Genomic DNA, 17875 nt, shown 5'->3' on the forward strand with positions numbered 1-17875 from the left:
AAGAACCAGATTCCTGTGTAGCATAATTTCTACTCATCAGTAAATTGTGCAACAATTGCAACAGATGTCCCACCTTTCTTCATCACTGAAGGTATCGCACCTTATGGTGTCTTTTTGTTTTGAAATGAATACAGTGAAAGGAAATGCATACAAACATTTTAGTTAAAGTATACTGGACAATTTATTGGTCATCTATACACAATGAAAAACAGTTTGAGGGTAATTGACCTATGAAACACTGCAAAGAAACACAGACATCAGTGGCCATTTTCTATATCGTAAAGAAAATGTGGTGTTTCCATAACAAATTTTTTTCACCTACACTTGTTAATTTAGTTTTTCATTAGAATTCATTAAATTTGTCTCAGTATGAAAACTTTCAACTCTAGTGGAAATAAAATCCTATGTCACATCAGTACCAGGGATATTGTCTTAATTTTATGTTTAATTATATTTCTGACAGTAGTAGAGAATTACATTATTCCAGTGTGCAATGCGTGTTCATTCATTTGTTACAGACCCATCATGGAACGCAGAACAGGCCTGGAGCTGAATGTCATAGCTTCATCAGAAGATGTAAGTGTTTCTGTGGGCTATTCAGTCAGTAATGTGAATAACAGATACTAATTAAAAACTTAAATATACAGCATTGATGTTGCACCATAAAACTATTTAAAATATAATTTTTCTTTGAAAATTAGTTACACTTGCCTAAGTGTGAAGAATTTACAAGAATTTTGGAAAATGAAACTTTCATTACAACGCCCAAAGTACTAATTGGCATCTTTCCTTGCTTTTGTGGAACATCTATACTTCACATTCAAGTTTTTAATAAGTGTTTTATATGCCTTTTTAATTTGTCCAGATATGTACTTTTGTGGTTTTTTATAGTTGTAAGAAGGCTGCATCATATTGTTCAGAAGTGTAAATTGTAGCATATATTGTCACTTCACCTCCATTGTTCCTGAATTACATTGAACCATGAGCAGAACACATAGGGGTTCAATGAATTATTGGTTTCTTTTGTGTGTGGTCTGTTGTATACTAAACAAAACATACTTAAAACTACTTTCAGCTTAAAACATTTTATGTCATTGTCTGTGTACTTAGTTTACATTCATGCAACATGCTTCACGTTCCTGATTCCCCGCAGGGGCTCGCAGTTCTTAGGCAAGTTCCTATATGGCACACTCAGAGCCCCGAGTCATTGTGACCCATTTTCCCTCCCAGGCTTCAATTCCTTCCAATGCCCCTGCCCTCCCCTCCCTTCCCCTCCCCATCCCACACTGCCCCGCCCCGCCCCTCCTCTCCTCTCCTCTCCTCTCCTCTCCATCTCTCTCTCCCCTCCCCTCATCTCTCTCTCCCCTCCCCTCATCTCTCTCTCCCCTTCCCACATCTCTCTCTCCCCTTCCCTCATCTCTCTCTCCCCTCCCCTCATCTCTCTCTCCCCTCCCCTCATCTCTCTCTCCCCTCCCCTCATCTCTCTCTCCCATCCCCTCATCTCTCTCTCCCATCCCCTCCTCTCCATCTCTCTCTCTCCCATCCCCTCCTCTCCATCGCCCACTCCCCTCCCCTCCCCTCCTCTACATCGCCCACTCCCCTACCCTCCCCTCCTCTACATCGCCCACTACCCTCCCCTCCTCTACATCACCCACTACCCTCCCCTCCTCTACATCACCCACTACCCTCCCCTCCTCTACATCACCCACTACCCTCCCCTCCTCTACATCACCCACTACCCTCCCCTCCTCTACATCACCCACTACCCTCCCCTCCTCTACATCACCCACTACCCTCCCCTCCTCTACATCACCCACTACCCTCCCCTCCTCTACATCACCCACTACCCTCCCCTCCTCTACATCACCCACTACCCTCCCCTCCTCTACATCACCCACTACCCTCCCCTCCTCTACATCACCCACTACCCTCCCCTCCTCTACATCACCCACTACCCTCCCCTCCTCTCCCCTCCTCTCCTCTCCATCCCTCCCCCACCCCTCCAACTCCCCCACCCCTCCAACTCCCCCACCCCTCCAACTCCCCCACCCCTCCAACTCCCCCACCCCTCCAACTCCCCCACCCCTCCAACTCCCCCACCCCTCCAACTCCCCCACCCCTCCAACTCCCCCACCCCTCCAACTCCCCCACCCCTCCAACTCCCCCACCCCTACCACCCAAGTCCACAATGCGTACAAGGTGGTGAGGCAGTGCCACTGGGCAAATGACAATGGCTACGACGGCAATGGCTACGACGGCAATGGCTACGACGGCAATGGCTACGACGGCAATGGCTACGACGGCAATGGCTACGACGGCAATGGCTACGACGGCAATGGCTACGACGGCAATGGCTACGACGGCAATGGCTACGACGGCAATGGCTACGACGGCAATGGCTACGACGGCAATGGCTACGACGGCAATGGCTACGACGGCAATGGCTACGACGGCAATGGCTACGACGGCAATGGCTACGACGGCAATGGCTACGACGGCAATGGCTACGACGGCAATGGCTACGACGGCAATGGCTACGACGGCAATGGCTACGACGGCAATGGCTACGACGGCAATGGCTACGACGGCAATGGCTAATATGCAGCAAGTTAATATAATCCCCTCCTAGTGGGAAGGCCGAGAGGTTGTCATCCATGGTGCCTGGAGAGGCTTAATTAGATGAAGCTTATTCCCATGGGAGGGAGGACCATTGGCGATGCCAAAGGGACACCACATCCTGACAGATGGCAAGGCAGAGATCACCAGAGGTAATAGAGGTACTCGTAGGCTGAGGTATGAGGACTGCAGAGTTGGCAGCGGTGTCAGCAGCCTCATTTGCTGGCAGGTCAACACGACCATGGGCCCACAGAAACATGACATTGGCTCCACAAAGATTGAGCTAATTACAGTTTTTCTGGACTCGCTGCACTAATGGATAGGCAGTGTACATCACACAGTGACTTTGGAGGGAGCTAAGTGAGTCTGACCATAAGACACAACTGGGAATGCTGTGTCGCCAGATGTACTGCGTGCCTGATACAAGGCAAAAAGCTCAGTTGTAAATACTGAAGAGTGTGCCAGAAGCTGATAATGAAACAAGGGGGGTTCCAATGACAAAGGCACATGCAGCCGCATGGTCAGTGAGAGCCATAGTGTATACAAAGGTACTATCGCTACATTCCATGCAAAGGTTGTGAAACTAAAGGAGATAGACCAAGGCTGGAATAGCATCCTTAGGAAGTGAATGAAGGCCATGGTTACTATGGGCTGCTACACAAACCCAAGGTGAAGGGTTTAAAACCACTGGGAAAGTTGCAGGTAGCATGAAGTTAAACCGACATAGCAAGTGGCGAAAGCAGACTCCACAAGGTAACAAAAGAGGGATGAGTCCTATAATGATGATCTAAGAAACCATCAAAGGAGGAGGTATAGGAGGGTTGGCCATGCATGGCAGATTAACAGCATGCATACCTGCTGAGGAGAAAGTCATAGAGGTAGGACAGTGGTAGTTCAGCAGCTAGAGCATACAGACTCTCAACCGGGCTGGTGTAAAAGGCACCCGTGGCCAAATGGATGCCATGATGATGGCTAGTGTCAAGATGGTGTAAAAGGGAAGGTGTGCAGATGCATAAACGAAGCACCCATAGCTGAGTTTTGAATGGACAAGGGAGTGGTACAAAAGGAGGGTGGTGGTTCAATCGGCACCCCCAGAAGTACCATAGAGGACACGGATGACATTGAGGGACTGCATACAGCGGGCTGCCAAGTAAGAGACATAGTAGGCCCAAGAGAGTATCCTATCCAGCATGAGCCCCAGGAATTTAGTAGTGTCAATGAATGGAAGGGAAACAGGCCCAAGAAGTAGAGAGAGTGGGAGAAACCACTTGCGCCACCAGAAATTCATACAGACTGTTTTGTCAGTGGAAAAGCAAAAGCCATTGGCGATGCTCAAGGAGTGAAGATGATCAAGACTGCACTGAAGACACCCCTCAGTGAGACAGGTCTGTGGAGAACTGCAATAGATGCGAAAATCATCAACAAAAAGGGAGCTGGAGGCACCTGGCAGGAGACAGGCCATTATAGGTTTAATGGCAATAGCAAAGAGGATGACATTCAGGATGGAACCCTGAGGCACACCATTTTCCTAAATAAAGGTGTCAAAGAAGAAGAACCCTCATGCACCTTGAAAACTCGGTCTTGTAAAAATGCCTGAACTAGAGTAGGCACCCACGGAAGCCCCACAAGTAAAGAGTACAGAGGATACCAGTTCTCCAGCAGGTGTCTTAGGCCTTCTCCAAATGAAAAACATGGTCACAGTCTGGGATTTCCACAGAAAACCATTCACAACCTGGGTGGACAAAGTAATGGGATGGTTAACTGCAGAACGCCACATTCTAAATCTCCCCTGCAGATTTGTCAGTAAATGGTGACACTCGAGCCACCACACTAGCCAGGCATGAATTATAGATTCCATCACCTTGCACATGCAGCTGGTAAGAGATGGGGTGGAAGCTAGAAAAAAGATTTTTGTCCTTACTGGGCTTAGGTATGGGTATGATGGTGGCTTGACGCCAGCGTCCAGGGAATGTGCCCTCAGCCTAGATGCGGTTGTATGTATTAAGGAGAAAGTGTTTTCTTGCAGGAGAGGCACTGCAACATCTAAATGTTGATGGCGTCTGGCCCTGGGGCAGAGGACCTGGATGAACTAAGCGCATGATCTAGCTCCCTCATAGTGAAGGCAGCATTGTAGCACTCATGATTCTGAGAGTAGAAGGGCATCGCCCAAACCTACTCCACTTGTTTCTGATGGATGCAGGCAGGGTGATAGTGGGAAGAGCTCAAAACCCCCAAAAAATGGCGGCCCAAGGTGTTGGAGATAGGAGCAGGATCCACTATGTCATCGGCACTTATTGTCAGGCCAGAAATGGGGGAACGGATCTTGGTTCCAGAGAATCGTTGGAGGATGGCCCACATGCCAGAGGAAGGTGTGCACCTGTTAATAGAACTAGTGAAGAAAATCCAACTAGCTCTTTTGCTACCCCAAATAACTCTACAATGCTTTGCACACATCTGTTTGTAATGAATGAATGCAGTTTTCCAGCATAGGGTGGTGGTTGAAAATGTGGAGAGTATGTCTCCATGTGCAAATTGTGTCACAGCATGCCTCAGTCCGCCAAGGGTCTGGGACATGAAGTGGTGAAGAGGAAATGCAAAGAATCGAACATTCTGCAACAGTAAGGATAATGTTGATGAAATGGCCCACCTGATCATCACAGCTGAGGAAATCTTGTTCTGCAAAGGTCACCAGGGAGGAGTAAAGCTGCTAGTCAGCCTTAGTAAGCTGCCATTTGGGCATGCATGTGGATGGGGTAGGGTTCAGCAGACGGAGAGCACATGGGAGAATGGTCACGTGAGTAGGTGTGAGAAAGAACAGACCATTCAAGATGATGGGTAAGCCTGACAGTGCAAAAGGATAGGTCAAAATTGGAATAGGTGTGCAAGGACTCAGAATGGAAAGTGGGTACTCCAGTGTTACGGCAGAAGAGGTTGCGTTAGTTAAGAAGATTGGCCATGAGTGTCTTTCTGGCAGGTCCTGGAGGAACCCCAAAGGGGATGATGCACATCACTGTCACTGAGTAGTAAAATTGTGGCAGGTAGCTGGCCAATAAGCTGAAGGTAGTCTGCCCAATGATATGGAATGCGATCTTCCAAGGGGTGGCAGGGCAGGATTCAAGCAGGCAAGGAAGAAATGTGAGAGTTCAAAGCAGCTGAGAGGATTGAGTTTTGTTTCCTGGAGGCAGAAGACAAGCCAGCACTGTGAATCCAAGAGCAGCCCTAAGTCCTCTTTGTTCAATCAAAGACTGCAGATGTTCCATTGAATGAGTGTCTTCATGAGGAAATGGGAGGAGGAAAAAACTAAAGGGGTGTCATCTCAGTGGCTACTGAGTGCCAGCCTTCAAATGCTCACTGCTACAGGGTGCAGAGGCTGGAGGATCCTGCTCCGTGAGATATACAGGGGCATCAGCATTCTTCTTCTGTCAGTCAATGGAGTCCAGAGCAGAAAAACAGTTTATGGTGCACACTGGTGACAAGTTGGTTGGTCTGCCAGGGATTGTATCGTGAGGTGACACCACTGAAGAGGATCTCTCAGCCAGTGAAGGATTAGGCCGTTTGCCCTTGTTTTACTTCTTGGAGCCTTTTACACATTTGGCTGGGTATGGACAGGACATTGAGTGTGACTGTAACGATTATACTAGAAGCATTGGATTGGGTTTGGAATGAATGGTCTGACTGTGCTTACTTCATATCCTGCTTTGATCTTTGATGGAAGCACCATGCTATCAAGCGTTAAGAAGAGTGCATGTGTCATTATGCATGTGTGTGCGTTTGTCATTACCTGATGGAATGCAGTGACACCTTGATCAAAGAGCTGTGTTTGGATTTCTGCCTCAGTCAGACCATCAAATAGCCTATTGTAAATAACAGCACAGGAAGAATTCAACATTCCATGGGGCTCAACATTAACAGGATAGCTGTGGAGGACCAAAGCTGCAAGCAGTTGTTGTGCATGAAAATCAGAAGTCTCCATAAGCAAAGACCTATTGTGTAAACAAGCCCAGCATTGGGAATGGCATCATCACCTTTCTGAATAATAAATGGTTGTACCATAGCAAAGGACTGACTGTCTTCAGTATGTGAAACCATGAGGAACCATGGTGCAGCTGGGAGGGTCTTGGAATTGTTGGCCTCATTCAGTTCACATTTAGTAGATGCTGACTGAAGATGGCGATTGGCTCATTGCGAGGAACCCCCTCCTTTGTTGGGATAGGTGATGATTGTGACAGGAGTGGAGTAGGTGGCAGTGGGAGGATGTATGGGACAGGTCTTGCATTTAGGTCCATTACAGGGATATGAGCCAAGGGGTTGGGGGCAGAGGTTGTGTAGGGATGGATGAAGGATGTTGGGCAGTGAAATACCACTGTGGCTGTCGGGGAAGGATACTGGATAGGGAATTTCTCATTTCAGGGTACAATGACAGCTAGTCAAACCCTAGTAGAGAATGTAGTTCAGTTGCCCCAGTTGTGATGTAAAGCCAAGTGCCAGCATGCCGATTGGGAATGAGAGCACAGACAGAGCTGTGAACATGTCAGCCATTTGCATGCTGACTGACCCCTCTCCAAGATGGCAACATGACAGCAGCAGCCTCTGTGTGAAGATAACATAAGCGTCACACCTGCCTGGCCACACTGCAAATCTACAGCACCTTGAAGCTAGTAACTAGGACTGAAGCATCGAAGCTGATTTCTTGCTTGTACTATCTATGTTGCTCAATCTTTGAGTTTTACTTGTTTGTTTTGCATGTCACCCCTCCCTTAGAACACATCTGTATTTCTGAAAGTATTGTCGTTCAGTTTTAGTAACAAAACCTATTGAACTGATTTGTTTGAATTGGTTCTTCACAAAATCTGCTTTCTCCGATCAGTAGACACCCCATGTTTGATGACTAGGCAGGATTCAACAGCTCCAGTCTTGGGTAGTACTGGGTCACAAGGTGAATGCTCCTCTGTGGTTGGACATTGGAGCTTTAGGGGGCTGTGGCATGACTGGAAAGATAAGGCATGGAGTACATGCTTTTGTACAAGGTTGGGGGGGGGGGGGGTGTAATTACTGTCTGAATAGGCCTCAATGAGCTCAATGAGACCCTTGGTATATTTCAAGAGGGACCGCTTGTCTCCACAGGTGCAAGGGCCATGGTTAGTTAGGCTTTGTGGAAGGGGCTTCTTGGTGAAATGAGTGGCAGCTGTCTAAGTTGAGTTATTCCTGGTGATTGGAATGTTTGATATGGACAGAGGTACTGATGAAACAATCTTCGAGGTGGAGGTCAACACCAAGCATTGTTGGGTAGAGTAGAAACAGGTGAGGCAAATGGGGGGAGAAGGTGTTGGGGTCCTGGAGAAATGTGGATAGGGTGTCCTCACACTCAGTCCAGAGCACAATGATGTCCTCAATGAATCTGAAGCAGGTGATGGTTTTGGTATTCTGGGTCTTTAGGAAAGATTCCTCTATATGGCCCATCAATAGGTTAGCATAGGATGGTGCCTTGCAGGTCCCCATAGCTGCTTTCAATGGAGGCCTTGTTGTTGAAAGCTCTGTTTCTGACAGTCTTTTTGTCTTGTCTGTCTGCGACTCAGCATCTCTGCTGTATGGTGAGTAGCAGCTATCCTTGTCACAATACTGTGACAAGCCAATTTAGTGTTAAGGAGTAGTCCACAGAGCTCTAACACTTTCAGACAAAGAGCTTTGCCAAAGAATTACGTCACCTAAAAATAGTATACAAAGGAATTGATACTTGCATCACGAAAAATGAGTGGGTGCTCCAGTCAAATTCAAGAGAAGCCGAGTAAGAGGTTGAAAATGAGAGAGTAAGAGAATCCAGAAATTCGCTTTGTTACCTAATGCTGGCCCAATATATGGACATATTGGTAAACTCCTATGGGTACACAACATTCTGTGCATTTTCCTCATTTTAGCTAGGATAAGAAGTCTCCTCTGTAATGTCAAAGGTTAACTAGGTAGACCACCAGCAACACATCCAAGTAAAACAAAAATGCAAGCAGCTATCACTGAGCTCTGCCTCAAATACAATCTTGAATTGAAATGTGATAACACCAGTATCATGTTGGAAACTTCAGATAGCTTGGCAGAGTAATTAACCTTGAGCTAATGTTTGAAGTGTGCCAACCATAAATAATATCAATTTGTATCATTACATTGTTATTTTACCGTTTTGAGGTTACTTCTATTCATTCATTGCTTCTGCTAACAGTGGTAAGCTGTGTTATATGTCTAAGAGAGCAGTAGAGCATAAAATACACCACAAACCAGGTGAGAAAATTTTATGATCTGTGGAAGAAAAAGGGCCAGATTCTGTGCTACCAGCACAGCCTCTGAATGAGGCAGTTGCCTATGAAATAATTAGTACTTGAATACGTGTATCAGGGATCCGATGGAACTGCGCTATTTGATACTTTGAGTTTGTCTTAACTGTGTGCTAACACTTGTATGGGGCAACAGAGTTGAACAATGAAGCCTGTTTCATTATTGTTTGATTAAAAAGTGATTCAGCTCACATAGTGGAAGTATATTTTATCATTGCTTAATGAAACTAAGATTAAATTCTGTCTGCTCACATACATTTAAATTGGTAACAAAGACAGCTATCCTTCACATGTGTGTAAGTACACCACATGCCTGATGGGTTACAAAAATCAGTACATCTGCCAAGAGTTACAAAGTGTTGAAATAAATATGTCAGAATATCTAATAAACAGGAACAGACATTTCAATTTAATCAAGGTTTGTGGTCCAGTGCTGAATTTATTAAGCTATCACTGCCCATCTCATTCACCATTGCTGATAGACACACAATATTTCCATTTCATGGAGTATCAGTGAAGGATCCAAACAACAAAAGAGCATGGAACAGCAATATGAAAGGGAAATCAAAATCTGTTATAAATAGTGGTGCATGACCAAGAATAAATGGTTCACTGTCAGGTTGGAGACCTAGCTTCAAGTTCACGTAACTCCTAATTTGCAGCACCTTAAAGAACCTGCTCAGTCTGTCATCGAAATATTATGCATAAAACATGACAAACTCAGGGAGCATAGAATTAAGCACTGACAAAGCTTCTCCTTTACATATTTTAAAGTATGGGCTAAGAGATGCTTATCTGAAAATCAAAATGGTTTATAGGATATTTTTAAGATACTGCCATTCATTGCAACATCACTTTAAGTACTAAGCGTGGACAAGAGGCGGGGAGATGGGAGAGGGGTTAAGCTTTGGCAATTCTTCATAGTGTGCCAGACTAACTTGATTCAGGTCTCTAAATAGTGAATCATCAAAACCAAATTCAAGATCTTCTAGAATTTTTAGCTGATGTAACTGAAAGTAACATAAGATGACTAACTGATAACAGACCACCTCAGCCAAATGAGGGTTTTCCAGAATATGAAGGAAGATCTTTTATTTTAATTACTACAATGCTGTAACCAAGCTAGCCTCAAACTGCACAGTTATTTGTTAACATATTTGGAGAAACTGCACATGTAATTAATGTATTGTAAATCCTGTGGCTCAATTCTTCTATTATTAGAAAATAGGTTTGTTACCAGTGTGCCACATATTTTTGTGATTTTGTACTTTTCTACATGCTGGGACACTATGTAAAAAATGTTGCTGATGACTTCATTGGACATCCAACTATAGCAATTACTGTTGTACTTGGTAAAGTCTCAGGGCAAATGTCATGATAGCAATGTACAAGAAAGGAAAAGAAAGAACTTTATAAATGTAGTAGGACAATACCCACCTTAGAGAATAACGAACAAAATTGACACTAATCATTTTTTGTCGAATCTCTAACCTGAAACTAATGTCATTCTTCCTTAGGAAGCTCCCAACGGAAGCCAAAATGTGGATATCTCTGAATGAAATGTTAAGAGAATTTCAGATATATTATGTAGCCAGTTTGCAAAGAGGTACAATGAAAAATATGAATGTAAGAGTAGTAAGGAATGGTGAATTTGATTGTGATCATTACTTCTCTAAAATTAAAACCAAACTCTTACCTTATAAAGAACGAAGAGGTACAAAGGTTACTCGAATGATACAGACAGTCTTACTATTACAAAAGTTTCAGTTAAAAGATCTTAACATGAAATTTAAGTGGCTAAACATGGCAACAGACAAAAAGAAAATATCCACTACAATTAATAATTCCGCACAGAAAATATCAGTCAATAAAAAGTAAAAGGAAAATATGATGTAGTGAAATATGGTAAGAAACCTTATCAGAGAGGGCTAAGGGATGTGAAAAATGGAAATGCCCACAGAAAATTGAAGATTATGGTCAATTTCAACAACACACAAAGGAAACATCTAGATTAATCACAAATTCAAATGGGCCCCTGAGAAGAAACTTTTGGAAATAGACAAAAACTTTGTAAAAATAATTCCTGTGATTTTTACAAAACTTTTAAGAACTGATTAAAGGGGTAACAAATTCCAAATGTGTTTCAAAAATGAAATTTGCAGAACAGGTTTAAACAATACTGAGAATTATGAAATACTAGCAGTATATTTCATGAGCTTCTCAACTGTCCTCAGCCAAGTCACAAATTTGAATTCTCAAATAATAATGAACATTTGGAAGATGATATACCACCAACTATAGAAGAAATAGAATAAGTAATTAAAATGATGAAAAATAACAAATCTAATGGAGAATATTCTACTACAGCTGAACTTTTGAAGTAGTCCTTGGCAAATATAGCAAATTACTTAAATTTACTCTATGAAGACACCTGGAAAACAGAAAACTCTGAGGAATGGAGAGTTGACTTGACACATGAACTGCACAGAGCAGGTAATACACAGGATGTAAATAATTACAGAGCAATTTCATTACTGCCAGTAACATCTAAGTATTTTCCTAAATTTTATTAAGAAGAATATAAACCACCATAGACAAGCCCACCTGGATAGCCAGGCACTGATGCACTGCTTCCTGAGCAGGAAGGCATGCTGGTCTGTGGCACAAATCTGCCCGGTGGAATATTGTTCAGGTATGGAGTGCCGACCGGCTTCTGGGTGGTTTTTAAGGTGGTTTTCTATTTACCTCAGCAAATGTGGGATGGGTCCCCTTATTTCCTCCTCAGTTACACTGTGTCAGCAATTGCTGCGCAAACACCGTTTCCATGTACACATACAACATGATCATTCTACCCCACTAACATTTGGGGTTCCACTCACCTGGTATGAGACCTTACGGTGGCAGGAAGGGGCAGGAGGGTGGGGGGGCTGAACTGCAAAACAACCCTGCGTTCGATGTGGGGTGTGTGGATTATTGTGGCCTGTTGTGGGGTTATGAACCACTGAGGGCTATGGCAGGATAAAGCCTCTCCATCATTCCTAGGTCTCCAGTTTACTACATACATACATACATACATACATACATACATACATACATAACCTAGACAACTGTTAAGATGAATATTAAGGTTGTTGTGGGAAGGGAAGGTCATGATCAGAACAAATATTTAACCTCAAGCCAGTAAGTCACCACAGGTTAATTCAAAGGACATTGTAGTTTTGTTTGTGGATAACAAAAAGGCTTTTAATTTGGTTGACAGAGAAACTATAGACAAAATAATTTGAGGATTTGGTGTAAGGCCTAAGCTGGCAAATGTAATTCATGGAACACATACTGATGTAGTCTGTAAAGAAAAATTTATTAAAGAAATTTTGCAGATTTTCTGAATTATAACAGATGTAGCACAAGGTGATGGACTACCCCCAATTCTTTTTAATACTGTGTTAGAGAAAATAATGAGAATTTGGAATGAATAACATATGGAACTCAACATTTTGCCAATAATATTAGGAAGAGGAAGCAAAAAGATTGAAATCAAATTGTGCTACATATGCAGGCGGTTTCATTATGCCTTTTGAAAGTATGACATCGGTGATAACACAAATAAATCTCTTGGAAAAAGTAGCCAGCAGAACTGGCTTAAGAATTCCTACAAAAAATAAAAATAAAAACTTTTAACAAAAGTTCAGGATGCTCCAAAATTCCTAAGAATGTATTGGCCTAATAGAGAGGGTAAATACATTAAAGTATCTAGGGTGGAGAATCCAAGAAAATGTGTTGCAAAAAACTGCAATATAGGATACCAAAATACAGCAAATCTAATGAGAAAAAGAATGCTCATGTTTTCTGGACATTTTGAGTGCAAGACAGAAGATTAACAAATAAGATTTTCAAATAGTTTTGGGTAAGCAGTACACAAGTTGTGTCAACAAAGTAGAAAATGGAGTTTGAAAACAAAAGACGAAAAACAGAAGACATGAACACCAAGGAGACCTCTCAGGAAGAAGTGTTAAAAATGGAAGGATCCCAAGTCCAAGTAGCTAACACGACTTGATCAGTGTTCTGAAGGCTGACTGAGGAAATGCAGTGAACAGATGAAACCATACTGGAAGAAAAGAGAAGAACAAACAATGAGGAACTGAAACTGTCCATTATCACATGTACAACTGTACAATACTATGTGTGGTGTGCATACTGTAAGATATTTAGTACACACACCATCAGGTTATTTGACTTGTTGCTCTAACGAAGTAGGCGAGTGTCAGCAATATGTCTCGTGGTCTTATCGTGGCATGTTTATCTTCTGCCGTTAGGTCTGATGATAGGAATGCCACTTGCACACTCAGAGTAGCAGATTGACGGTGACCAACTTTAAACAGAAATTTATTAATTTTCACACACATTTATTAAAATAATAAAAAGCATAGATATTACGTAACTTGATTCTAGATGCAGTTTACAATTGACAATCAGAAGTTCCTTTGGTCTTGGTACGTTAATCTTATTCTCACATATCTCTGATACTTAACAAAGTATCGATACATTTCTCTTCATGGCTATGTACAGGAATATGATAATCTTATTAGGCGCAGACTGAAACGTGGCTGTAGGCTGAAACGTGGCTGTAGGCTGAAACGTGGCTGTAGGCTGAAACGTGGCTGTAGGCTGAAACGTGGCTGTAGGCTGAAACGTGGCTGTAGGCTGAAACGTGGCTGTAGGCTGAAACGTGGCTGTAGGCTGAAACGTGGCTGTAGGCTGAAACGTGGCTGTAGGCTGAAACGTGGCTGTAGGCTGAAACGTGGCTGTAGGCTGAAACGTGGCTGTAGGCTGAAACGTGGCTGTAGGCTGAAACGTGGCTGTAGGCTGAAACGTGGCTGTAGGCTGAAACGTGGCTGTAGGCTGAAACGTGGCTGTAGGCTGAAACGTGGCTGTAGGCTGAAACGTGGCTGTAGGCTGAAAGGTGGCTGTAGGCTGAAAGGTGGCTGTAGGCTGAAAGGTGGCTGTAGGCTGAAAGGTGGCTGTAGGCTGAAAGGTGGCTGTAGGCTGAAACGTGGCTGTACTATGACTTATCCAATGATAGGAAAAGCACAGTCCTGAGTAGCTAATAAAATCTTGAGTGCAGACTTTTTATTCAGCGCACAATTCATCTCAAAATCGTGTTATCCATGAATGCAAACAGATATTAGTAATTCCCTTCCCGTGGAGGAAGTATGTACTTAAATTTCACGACAAGTTAAACTACTTCTGACAGAAACAAACATGCCTCCGCCAACCGTGTTCAGCCTATCCTTTTGGATTACCGTTAGATTCTTCGCAAAAATTTCAGCCTAGCTTATCTCCGGCTTTAGCAAGTTTACAGCGTCTATAACGATTTGAGCATCAGTGCTTTCTATTAGCGCTTGGAGCTCTGGTACTTTCCCAACACAGCGACGACAATTTACAACTGTTATACCGTTGGTTCCTGTATCTACGTTCTTCCTGTGTTCAGCCTGCACTCTTTGTGACTGAAGCCCTTCTTGTGTTTTCCTGAGTTCTCTAATCTAAAAAACCGCCCAGTCCACGCCACACAGACCTTGCTACCCGTGTAACCGCCTCCTGCGTATAGTGGCCACCTGACATATTCAGCAGAACCCGAAACCCAACTACCCTTTGGCGCAAGTCAAGGAATCTGCAGATCCTTCACTCAGCTCTGTACCAGAGGTCCGCAATTGGTCCCCCCCCCCCCCCCCCCCCCCCCAAGAACCGTGGAACTTGCCATTGGTGGGGAGGCTTGCGTGCCTTAGCAATACAGATAGCCGTACCGTAGGTGCAACCACAACGGAGCGGTATCTGTTGAGAGGCCAGACAAACATGTGGTTCCTGAAGAGGGCAGCAGCTTTTTCAGTAGTTGCAAGGGCAACAGTCTGGATGATTGATTGATCTGGCCTTGTAACACTAACCAAAATGGACTTGCTGTGCTGGTTCTGCGAACGGCTGAAAGCAAGGGGAAACTACGGCCGTAATTTTTCCCGAGGGCATGCAGCTTTACTGTATGGTTAAATGATGATGGCGTCCTCTTGGGTAAAATATTCCGGAGGTAAAATAGTCCCCCATTCAGATCTCCGGGCGGGGAATACTCAAGAGGATGTCGTTATCAGGATAGAGAAAACTGGTGTTCTACAGATCGGAGCGTGGAATGTCAGATCCCTTAATCGGGCAGGCAGGTATTAATATGTTACTCTAATGTAAAATGACTCATTCCACATCATTACAATTTATCATGCAAATCATTTGTTGAACACGTAACTAACTTACTACTGACAAGTAACTTTCATAGTGGAAAGGGACACCGCTATAAAAAAAGTAGTACCAATGAAATATGATCAATTTGATATTCAAACATTTTGCTTGTGTGAAGCAAATAGTGGCTTTTTATTTTGCCTTACAGTTCACACAGGGAGATTCATAGTATTTGAGCCACAACATATTAAAAATCCTCTTACACATAAAAGTAAGTTTTGCTTTTGCTCGTAGGATATTTTGACAAAGGGCATACCGACAGATTTTATTCATGTCTCCAGTTACTTGACTTCCTTGTCTCTAAAAATACTGATGGCACTGGCACAGTTATGAGTACCACCATGGAAATACCAGCTGCTTTGAGGGAGGCAAAACTCAAGAAGGGTACAGTTATGACTTTTTGAAAAGTGAAATGGATGGCAATGGGACAGTAACACAAAAAAGACGTCTATATGGTATTTAGTATGTACAGTGAATAATTACTACAAGCTGTGAGGAAGAAAACAGTGAAAGTGAAGCCAGAAACTATCCTCAAATACAGTGACACAATGGGTGGCAATGACTTCTGACTAGTACATGACAAATTATTCAAGACGAAGGAAACATCTCTTAAAAACATTACATAAATCACTTTCACCATGTTGACTGTTGCTGCTCTAAATTTTAATCTCTTGCACGAGAAACTTAATGAAAAATTCGAGAGGTTTGACAGTCACTTTCAACTGAAAGTTTTAATTGAAAAATTTGGAGCATTTTATACATTCTTCCTCTCAACAGAGAAAAGTGGGTTGCCTCTGCCAAGTGTCAGCTCCGACACGGGTTTGTCAAACTGTGCTTTCTGGAAGATGTTCCCTCTATTGAGAAGAAACAGGCACCTATGAGACATTGCCAAATGTGTTGCAGTAGAAAAAACATCAATGGAAATAAAATAAGAAAAACACATGTTTATTGTAAAGCATGTTATTTTGGTCTACTTTTAATACCTTTGTTTCGAATAGTACCAGATAAAAAATAATTTCTAAATAAATTTTGTACAAGGAAACTGAGTATGCATTAGCTCCTTGTATAAAATCATCCCTCTGTCTATCAAAATAAGTCAAAAGTAATTTGTTTATTTTTGTAACACACATTACTGCTGCCAAAAGCTTCAAACTGTTGGCAAATTAAAATCACAAGTCACTTCATTTGAGAAAAGCATGTCAAAACGTGTCAAAATAGAATGTGCTGCAAAAGAGCACCTTGAGGCTCAGGAATAATTACATAGGCCAGAATGGATAGCAGCTCCTGCAAATCCCCACAATAGCAGCAGGTAACTCCACAACAACGGCAGCTGTATGGTGCAAGAAATGGCCTAATGTAGGGGTTAAGCACGTTTGAGAAAGAACTGTGACTTATGAAGACTCCTGGCCACACAACTCAATATGTGTGCACTCTTTCGTACTGAAAAAAACTTTCTTCTGTCAAGTGGTGCTATATGTACTACTTCCTACAATGAAAACCTACCTGAAGAATTTTTACAAATATCATACACAATGTACATAGAACACACTTTCCTCAGGGAACAGAAAGACCAAATTTCCAGTGCTTACTGTGTCCTAACTCCGAACACAATAAAAAACAGTGGTGAGCCACCAGCTATTTATCAAATCACAGCGTGACAGCATAAGTAAATACAGTCTGGAGAACAAACACAAAACACCCAACCAGAACCGGTTAATTTGCCTGCCACATGCCACTCGCTATTGGCTGCAGGCGACAGAGGGACTGGACCGAGAACAGGCAGCGACTATAAATGAGGACTGTGGAGGGCGGGTAGAAATGTCTAGTGGGCAAGAGGGGTGGGGGAACCTTGTGGGACACTACAGCAGGCAGGGCGGGGCTAGCAGCACGGTGGGCTTCTGTTGGAGGTGGAGCAGGTGCCCAGTGGGGCTGCACTTGTGCAAAGGGTGGGCAGCGAGGCAGGAACCGGAGAGGGCAGGTGGGCAGAGAGGCAGGAACCGGAGAGGGCAGGTGGGCAGAGAGACAGGAACCGGAGAGGGCAGGTGGGCAGAGAGACAGGAACCGGAGAGGGCGGGTGGGCAGCGAGGCAGGAACCAGAAAGGGCGGGCGGGCAGTGAGGCAGGAACTGCCCTTGTTCTTGGCCCAGTGCCTCTGCTGCCTGCAGCCAATAGCAAGCGGCATGTAGCAATTAAATTAACCGGCTCTGTCTGGGTGTACTGTGTTACATTGTCGAGTGGGATGTCTCCCCGGGGTGAAGAAGGTGCCGAAAGATTTCCCAGGCGGCCACACGTAAGGCGTCCCCAGTTCGTCTGACAAACAGGTTCCAGGTGCTGTCTGTGGCTGACACTGTTGATGAGCCAAATGCTGTCGCCTGTCCTGCTTCAGAGGAAACCACTCAGTCTGCAAGATCCGGCAATCGCAGACTGTGGGATTATTGGTAGTTGGGAGATGCAACATTAGGCATGTACAATTTGTACAGAAAGCAGATGGCGTAAGAGTCGAGGGGTATGAAAGGGAAGCAGTGGTTGGGAAGGGAGTGAGCCTATCCCTGATGTTATTCAATGTGTATATTGAGCAAGCAGTGAAGGAAACAAAAGAAAAATTCGGCGTAGGTATTAAAATCCGTGGAGAAGAAATAAAAACTTTGAGGTTCGCCG

The 17875-nt window shown here is 43.7% G+C and overlaps 1 protein-coding gene across 1 annotated transcript; it reads left to right on the plus strand.

Annotated features, from left to right (window-relative positions):
- The first annotated feature begins 525 nt into the window (after positions 1 to 525).
- Positions 526 to 17014, plus strand: LOC124605881 (N66 matrix protein-like). The gene is made up of 3 exons (XM_047137829.1): positions 526 to 576; positions 2212 to 2587; positions 16971 to 17014. Exons 1-3 carry the CDS (start codon positions 526 to 528, stop codon positions 17012 to 17014), a joined length of 471 nt encoding a protein of 156 aa, XP_046993785.1.
- Positions 17015 to 17875: the final 861 nt, after the last annotated feature.

This window comes from Schistocerca americana, chromosome 3, assembly GCF_021461395.2.
Source record: "Schistocerca americana isolate TAMUIC-IGC-003095 chromosome 3, iqSchAmer2.1, whole genome shotgun sequence".
Classification (NCBI taxonomy): Eukaryota; Metazoa; Arthropoda; class Insecta; order Orthoptera; family Acrididae; genus Schistocerca; species Schistocerca americana.